Source organism: Zonotrichia leucophrys, chromosome 1 (genome assembly GCF_028769735.1).
Source record: "Zonotrichia leucophrys gambelii isolate GWCS_2022_RI chromosome 1, RI_Zleu_2.0, whole genome shotgun sequence".
Taxonomy (NCBI): domain Eukaryota; kingdom Metazoa; phylum Chordata; class Aves; order Passeriformes; family Passerellidae; genus Zonotrichia; species Zonotrichia leucophrys.
The window spans coordinates 75,003,839-75,012,828 of NC_088169.1; the positions used below are offsets into that span (position 1 = coordinate 75,003,839).

General features: G+C 43.0%; 1 protein-coding gene across 1 annotated transcript; it reads left to right on the plus strand.

Annotated features, from left to right (window-relative positions):
• The first annotated feature begins 425 nt into the window (after positions 1-425).
• Positions 426-8,620, plus strand: MSANTD4 (Myb/SANT DNA binding domain containing 4 with coiled-coils). The gene is made up of 3 exons (XM_064718351.1): positions 426-520; positions 4,332-4,959; positions 6,670-8,620. Exons 2-3 carry the CDS (start codon positions 4,498-4,500, stop codon positions 7,243-7,245), a joined length of 1,038 nt encoding a protein of 345 aa, XP_064574421.1. The 5' UTR covers positions 426-520; positions 4,332-4,497; the 3' UTR covers positions 7,246-8,620.
• Positions 8,621-8,990: the final 370 nt, after the last annotated feature.

The window sequence follows — 8,990 nt, forward strand, 5'->3', positions numbered from 1 at the left end:
ACAGCCGGTTTGTCGCGCGCTCCCTCTGGGCAGCAGCATCATAAACCGGGCGGGCACACCGGTAGCTTATACACGGTTACCCCGCACGTTCGAGCCCCCCTGCTCCTCCCTCCTTTCCTCCTCCTTTCCTCCTCCTTTCCACGCAGGCCCCGCCCAGAGGCGCCGCGACCCACCTCGGGCCGCGCCCTCCGGCGAAGCGGCAGCACCACACCCACCCCGCGGAGGGTCCCTGGATGAGGGGGGCGGGCCACCACAGCTCGCAGCCAATCATCGGCACGCCTGCAGAAGACAAGCGGTGGCTGCAGCCAATGGCTGCCCGGCGGCTGCGCGCGGCGCGGCCCCGCCGGCGGAGGCGCGTTGGGGATTCCGGCCCGCCTGGCGCGGCAGGGCGGGGCGGGGGAAACGGCGGACACGGAGCACCAATAGGCGTGCGGAGACGAGTGACAGGCAGGCCGCTCGCCCAATGGGAGGGCGGTGGCCGTTAAAGGGCCGGCGGCCCGGAGGGGAGCGCCGGGCGCAGGTGAGTCGCACGCGCGGCCCCCGGGGACCGGGCGGGGCGGGCGGCGGCACCGGCCCGGGGATGGGACGGCCACTCCCCCTGCGGCGTCTGGGCAGCCCCCGCCGCCCTCCTGGGGCACAGCGGTGGGGCTCCGCCGCCCTCGGCCCCTGGGGGGGATGAGGCGATTGCCCGCCGTCTTATCTCCCCACGGGGAGGTCCCGTTCCTATTTCTCCTTCTCCCGGCAGAGTCGCAGGGCCGCGCCGGCCGGAGAGGCCCTGGCTTGCTTCAGAGCCCACGGGCCCATCTGCCCGGGGCCTCGGGCTGTGCTGGCCGGGCAGCCCGCCGTGCCCCCGCCTCCCTTTGTTGCCGCCCTGCTTTGCCTGCAGCGCTCCGGGTGGGAGCGCGCTGAGCCCGGAGCCGCGGCCGAGCCCGCCCTGAGCCTCCCGGGGCGCCTCCCGCGCAGGCACCGGGCCTCCCGTTCCCCTGCGGGGCCTTGGCTCGTCCCGGGGAACGGGAGCTGCGGCCTGATAAGTCTGTGCCTTCAATTGCCTCAGTCCTCAGCTGCTTCCCATCTTCCGCGCTTTCTCCCTGCTTCGTTGAATTGTCCTTTTAGGTGCTGTTGGTTCCCTTCTGTGCCTGCTTTTTTGGTTGTGTAAACCGCAGGCTTCTTCCAGGGCTGTGTTGGGTGATGTGTTGTGCAGCGTCCAGATCCTCCTGTAGTAAAAACCTTTGTACAAAAGCATAAGTTGCTCCAAGCCAGTGTAGCCATCGCTTAGGAATCACAAAAAAGTTTTCTAGAAAGCCTTAGGCAGAAGATATTCAAGACCCTAATTTTGTTTAAGAAAACTTAGCGATAGTAGGTCCTTGTAATTTGATTTTTTTTTTATTCAAGCATAAGCTCTAAAAGTTTTTTTAATCAAGACATCATCTGTTGTAAAAAATAATGATTTTCATAAAATTCAAGTTTGATGCTAGCAACAGTCTTCCACTCCTGGTGAATGCATGGATTTTTTTGTTTGCCTCATTGTTTGTTTGGTGCCTTTGCTAATTTTTATTTTGTTTGTCCAACATGTGGTCGGACAATAAAAGTGTGAACAAAAGAGACAGAAAATATAGAGGCAGAATGAGGATGCTTCTGTCTTTAACTATGCCAAAGGTACTCAGTGTATGCATATTCTGTTTGTGGAGTTTCCAGCTTAGTTTTACAGTACTTGTTTCTTTTCAACCCCAGTAGTTTGTATTTCTTTTGTGCAATGATGAGAGCCTTCTTGATCACAGGTTGCTTTTGGCCTGACAGGCCCAAAGTCTAAGCTCCATCCTGCCATCTTTTCTGGAAGACATTAAAGTCTTCATGTTGTCATCAGAATTGGGGTTTTTTAGCCACCACTTCACGTTTCTACCCAAACTGTCAAAGTGTGCATTTTGCATTGCAGTTCGCCCCAGCTTCTTGTGCACCTCCTCACTGGCAGAGCATGGGAAACTGAAAAGCCCTTGGTTTAAAGTAAGCACTGCCTAAGCACAACCAACACATTGGTGTGCTGCCAACATTATTGGCACACTAGTCCAAAACACAGCGTTGTCCCAGCTACTAGGATGAGCAGTAATGCTATCCCAGCTGCTGAGGTTTGGAATATTGGTGGGTTTTTTTCCTGTAGCTATCTAGAAGGTGTACAAATCCTAGCTTATTTACAATCTCATCTCTTAGGTACTTTGGGTATGTAACAGCTCATTTTTCCTCATTAAAGAGTAATATCCTGGAGACCATCTGGCAATGGCTAAGAACTGAATATCCCAAACCTCAGCTTTTGTTAGATAATAAGGTTTTTTTAGTTAATATATCAGATAGATACACAGAACCATCTTTGGGAGTAAATATCCTGTTAAGACAATTCACTAACTCAACTTATATTAATTAGAAAGGAATTGTCCTTAACAAAGCAATATGCTTTCAAAAAGGAAAGAGTTAAAGAGGCAGGGTGTCCTTACCAATTGGAAGTTGATAGTCATGAGTTTTAAAAAATATATATTTTGCTGATGTTTCACTGGGAAAGTCAGGGGTTCGTATCGGATATGTTCTAGTAAAAGTTTTAAATAAAAGTCTAAAAGAAAACTTCACCTAGTAAAGGAATTGGATGCCAGTAGTTTCCAAGTTAGTATTGTAGTTCTTAAAGGTCATGTCCTTGGCTTATGGCATAAGATCCAAAACAGAATAGACATTTACCAAAGCATGGCTGGGGAGATCAGTCAAGTGATGCAGGGGGCTGGCCCACAGGGTCGTTTAAAACATTTGCATGTTTAAACTCTCAGCCCTCTCTAGAGCTAAGGAGAAAACTTACCTGTCAGCATTTTCCATGTTGATGTACAATTGTATTTGGAAGATGATGAAAATTTGGAAACCCAGTTCATTTTTTGTTTGTTTTTCTGTGTTTGTTGGCTATGAAAGAAAACATGGATGTGGAAAACTGCAAGTGAGCCACTTACTTGCAGTCAGTAGTGTATCAGCGATGAAGAACAATGTCTGAACTATGAGACCTTATTCCCCAGGTGGGGAGTTGTAGTGCAGTGTGCTGATGTGTGTGCTTTAATCAAGTTCATGGAGAACAATAGGAGGAAAAATACTTAGTAATTTAAGAATCCCGTATAGGTGGGAGGGAGTTATTTAGTTAGTAACGAGTGAATCTATAATCTGGAAGCCATTTCCCTTCAGGTGGACCAATGTCTCTGCTGCATGAACAGTGAACAAGCAGCAGCTAGAAGTGTATAGTGAGTCCATGGCCCACTTGACTTAAAGCTTTTTAAACCTATCTGCAGTGGTAGGTAGCATGGTACAAAAGTCTGTTCAAAATAATCCTAAATTGAACCTATTGTCAAGCAGTCTGTGAGCAAGAGCCATTTTTGATTCCTAGTCTTCCACAATTTGGTGGGTTGTTTTGGTTTTTTTTTTTAATATAATCTGTTATTAATGCAGTAATAATATTCGTTACTGTGTTAACAGTCCCCTCAGTCTCTGCTTCTCTGCAGAGTTGCACACAGTCTGTCAGGTGAATCAGGGGGGTTTGTGTTCCCCTCACCATCAGGCACAGCCCCAGCTGGTGCTGAGGGTAGAGCACTGGCTGAACTGTAAAGCTGCCCTGGTATCTGACAGGAGATGTTCAGCAGCATGAGAAGGATGCAGGAGGGTTTTACCATGGGCATATAGTGACTTAAATCTGTTTCCTGTTAAAATGTCTCTAATGAGTGACATTTGTTTTAACTAGTAGTTATTTTGTGACATTCAACAGGATTGCTCCAGTTCTCTTATTTATGTTTATGTTAAGTTAGAAGAATCTCGAAAATGTCAACTTTTCATATTAATTTATTTTTTTAATGAAAATGTTTTCTTATTTAAAATGTGTTAAAAAAATTTCAGTACCCTAAACATTTCATATTTTTGAAGTAATGATATAACAATTTCAGCTTCTTTTGTAAGTAGTTGAGCATTCAAACTGAAATGCGTGTGTCAAATTTCAGTCTTAAGGAAATCCCAACTGACAAAACTCTTAAGAGCTGAAGGAAAATATCTGTAGTTTTATAATGGAAATACCAAATCAGCCTTAACAGTTTGTGACATGGATATATTAATATATCCATGGTTTTATGATTTATAGGAGATTAGAGGAAGTATCTATGACTACTTTGTATTGAAAGTTTAGCAAAATGGTTTTCCTTTATCAAATAAACAGTTAGTTCAAAATATGCATTCCTTAAATGATGACTTAGGAGTCAAGTTGTTAAATGAAAATATCTGGTGTGTACCTTGGAGATTTATCTTGTTTGCTCTTTTTCTCTTAGGAAGCCTGACAAATAGAAAAATACAACAAAGTGAAGAGAAAATTTACTTCATGAGAACTGAGCTCTGCTTTCATTTGCTTTTAAATTTATTTGTATTAGTAGCTGATTAGTGTCAGATCATCTCTGTGGTCTGCTTGGTGAAATTACTAGGTTAAGCCTGGAAAAAATGAAACAGTTAAAAAGAAAAAGAAAAAGCAATTTTAGTGTTCAGGAAACTCAAACTCTCCTTAAGGAAATCAGAAAAAGGAGAGAAGTACTCTTTTCGAAGCAACTTAATACAACAATTAATGAGATGAAACGGAAAGCTTGGGAGGAAATAGCAGAGTGTGTCAATGCTGTAGGTGAAGGAGAGCAGAGAACAGGGACAGAAGTGAAAAGGCGATACCTTGACTGGAGAGCACTCATGAAGAGAAAACGTCTGAATGCAAACATCAAAGTAGTAGGTGCTGGGTTTCACCTTCCTTCATCCAATTTAGATGACTCTCTCAATGAAGACATGGATGAGAAAATGGGATTTGCAATTGAATCTAGTTTTGAGTGGCAAAATATCACTGACTTCAGAGAAGCCGGGGGATCGTTAACAGAAATCAAAGTAGAAGAGGAAGAGGAAGACCCGCAGAATTTTGAAGTGAGTGACTGATATACTTGAGCTATGTGCAATATGGCCTTTGCTTCATTTCAGCATAAGGCGTTTTACTGTGTTTCTTCATAGCATCTGTTTCTGTTTTTTTCTGAACGTGTGAATTAAACTGTAGAAATAAATATAATTCAGAGACATGGTGTTCAGATCTAGCAACTTGGAATTGTCTGTAAGGTCTTGGATGTTGATTACTGATTTGAGATCCCTAAACTTCGAGTATATCTTTGCACATGTATTTTCCTTTTGCATGTGCCACAGATAAGAATTAGTTGAGTCAATTCAAGGAAAATACTGTTGAAGGAAACTGGTCATTTTAGTATTCAGAATGCCTCGACGGATAAGCAGAGAAGTGCTCATCTTTAACAAATGGAAGTAAATGTTACCTGCAGGTACAGAAAGAAATAGAATACAGAAAGAAATAGGATACTGCTTGCATTACTTGAAATGAACCTACAGGAGATAAAAACATTACTTGAATTAGTCAGTCAGCCTTTCCTCTCTGTCAGAATTTTAGCGTGAATTTGGCAAGCAGTAGTGGATTCTATAGACAAGTTGATGCTCCTAGTAGTACTGTGACTGTCTTGGGATAGGCAACCAGCTGGAGCACAGTCACATGTTGGGATAGTTTTGCTGTTCCTCTTTAAACACATAGTTCCCTTTTCCAAAAGGGGTACTCAAATGATTTTGTGTAGGGTTTTATTGCTTTAGGTTTTTTGGGGGGGAGATTTTTTGTTGGATTCGGTTTTTTTGAGTGGGAAGAGTGGGGAGGCAACTCCTGTCTTAACTCCTTTGATATGTATGCTGGGAGAAAACCAGTGTAAGCTGTTAGATGGTAGTGAGAACTACTGTCAGACAGTGCTGAAGGAACAGTGTGTGTCTTCTCTAATGCTAGAGGACTGACGGTGGCTCTCCTAGTCCTAAAGTTTTTCTGAACACTTGCCTTCCTCAGTTTGCCTTTCTCTTGCAGCATGTGTATTGGGAGACAGTTTATCTCTTTTGTACTATGAATTTGTAAGGGCTGTAATAATACACAAAATGTTACAGTCTCCTGAAAGCAGTGGTCTTCACCACCTCATCATGTGCCACAAATAGCTTTACAGCAAATGTGATAATACAAAATGGTTAAAAAAGTCCTTGCTTATTGACCCACTTAGTAGAGTTGGGAGAGTTTGGAGCATGTGAAAAATGTCAGTGTTAAATGTTTTTTAGGAATGGAATAGCCCAAGTTATTGAAGGTTAGGCTAGCTTACATAACACATACCCTATGGATCCATCTGCTCTGATAAATAATTAGTCACAACAAATGCCTGGTGGCTTACATAAATGTCACTTAGCTCTATGAAAGGTAAGAACAACATATGGTCTTCTAGATCCAGTTTTTTATCAGTTGTTCTGAATTATCTGTAATAACTACTCTGCTATATTTTCTGGATGTTTTTGTATGTTCACTGACAAGATTTTCCATTTTTTATTAGCAGATATTAAGTTGCAGATAAAGCCTGTTTCTCTTCCTGTAATGATAAAAAAATCTTCTGACGTAGCGTGGTTATTTTACAAAATATAAGTTAAACATTTCTGAATCGCTTTAAAGATTATGAAAAACATGCACTATGTTCTTTTCAGTCAAGTTGTACATAAAAATTTGTTCTGCCGTAAAGACTGGAATGTAATTCTTGTCTGTTGCATTCCTCTCTGCAGTTTCCTATTGAGGAAGAAGAAGAAATATTGTCATCAGTTCTACCAGATTCAAAAAAGGAAAATGACCTACCAGACTTCCCCCACATTGAAGAGTTTGGAAATCTGAGCTCTTCTCAAGCTAGGCTAGCCTATGAAGATTCTCACTTGCTTATAAACCTGGAGAAGCAAAAGGTGGAGCTGGAGAAGCAGCGACTGGACATCGAGGCCGAAAGGTTGCAAGTGGAGAAGGAGCGCCTGCAGATTGAGAAGGAGCGGCTGCGCCACGTTGACTTGGAGCGTGAGCGCCTGCAGATTGAGAAGGAGCGACTTCAGATAGAGTGGGAGAAACTCAGGCTAGAGACTCTGCATGCTGAAAAACCTGCCCTGGAAAGTGACCTCACCCAAACTGAAAAACCCATCATGCAGCCTCTGGATCTAGAAACTGAAAAGTTAAAACTTGAAAAAGAACGTTTGCAGTTAGAGAAAGAGAGGCTGCAGTTCCTAAAGTTTGAGTCAGAGAAGCTGCAGATTGAGAAGGAGCGCTTGCAAGTGGAGAAGGAGCGCCTTCGAATTCAGAGAGAGGGTCACTTGCAGTGAACATCTCAGCTAAGGTGTCAACGTTAGTGTTTCGATGTTTCTAAATTAGAAGTAGTTCTTTCCTTGATACTGAAAGTGTCTTAGAGGCTTAACATTCTTCTGTTCAGAGTTGAATGTTGATGTTAAATTGAAAAAAAAATGGTGCTCAATATGTCAGTGTGCCTACATAAATGATCTTACGTGTGAAATTGCTTTTCAGTGTATCAGAACTTAAGTGTTATGTTCTCTTGTCTTCAGTATTGTGCTGTATTAGTTCAGTGTCGTCCTCTCACAGAGGCCTTGAGAAGAGTCCAGGCTGAACCTTGTACTTTTGTCACCGTACTAACAGGAAGGAAGGATCAGAATAAATCAGCTTGCTGTGAGGACATGGTACTGACAATAGCCTATATGGTAAAGAAGTATAATTTCGGCAGAACACAGGAATACAGAGTCATTACAAGAGCAATTCATTAAATTTTATTCCCTCCCCCCTTTTTTTACTCCACCCCCATAATTGGGAAAAACAGTTGAAGCGTTATCTAGAAGTTAAAGTGCAAGTTAAATTTGTTGCAGTTGTGTTTACTGTTGTTCCATGGCTTGAACTGAATGAGAGTGCAGAAGATAGGTTTGAGTTTTTATGGTGGTTTTTTTTTTTTTGGTTGACATATTCATTTTAGGCAGTTACACATCAGCCATACATACTATGAGCTGGCCTGTTGGTTTCACCCCGCCATTAGTAATGCTGTGTGGAGTAAAGCACCTGTGTTAGGATAGCACAGGGATTTACTGGTGGATCAGACATGCTGTCTAATGAGTCTGTGATGACCCTCTGTAGGAAATTGCTAGACCTTGTTTGTTCTTGGAAGGCAGTAGCTAGTGATAGGAATCTCAGAAATGGAGACTGAGCTCAGCCTAAGAACCTCTGAGCTTGAACACTTCTGCACTCATTGCTGGTTCTGCCTGGCCAGTGCCAAAGTCACATCTGCAAGGCAGCCAGAAGAGGCTTCTGTTGCTCTCTATGTAATGTATTTTAATTAGACAAACAGAAATGATCAGTGCTGAAGGCTGTTAGTATTTTTCATAGGCAGTGTAGTCATATAACAAAAAAAAAGCCAAGGAGGGAAGCTTTCTATTATTTCATGTATGTTTAAATACCAACTGAGCCAGACTTCACCTTTCTCATCTTTCTGCAAGTAACTGTCATGTTAACTCCATTGAAAATGTAGAACTGTGGGAATACTAAGTCTAAACTTATGTTGAGTGACTTAGGTGAATTTGTGTGCAAGTAAATAATATTTATATCACTACAGGTTTACTTTTATTCTGCAAAGATTATTTTTTTATTACTGAAACAAGTGTGATTCTACAGTGGAAATAAATTTGACTACTACACTCCAAAATGGCTCTTGAGGCTTTCTTCACAGAGGAGCTAGGATACATCTGAAGAGAAACCTGGATGCTGAACCCTGCAGCACCCCAGTGTTGCTGGTGCCTGTATTCCCTGTGTAGTCAGTCAGAAAGATGAGGCACCTCAGAGCTGGACTTAAATCACCTGGGACTTACTTGAGAAAGGAAGGAGGAAGGAGATACCAACCAGTTAGATAAAAATGCCCTGGGGAAAGTTTCCCTGAGTTTTTTCTTTCTAAATGTGGTGGGCTGACCTCAATGGGATGCCAGGTGCACACCAATATTGCTCCATCACTCTTCAGCTGGACGAGAGAGACAATATAACAAAAGATTCATGGGTGGAGATAAGAGCAGGGAGA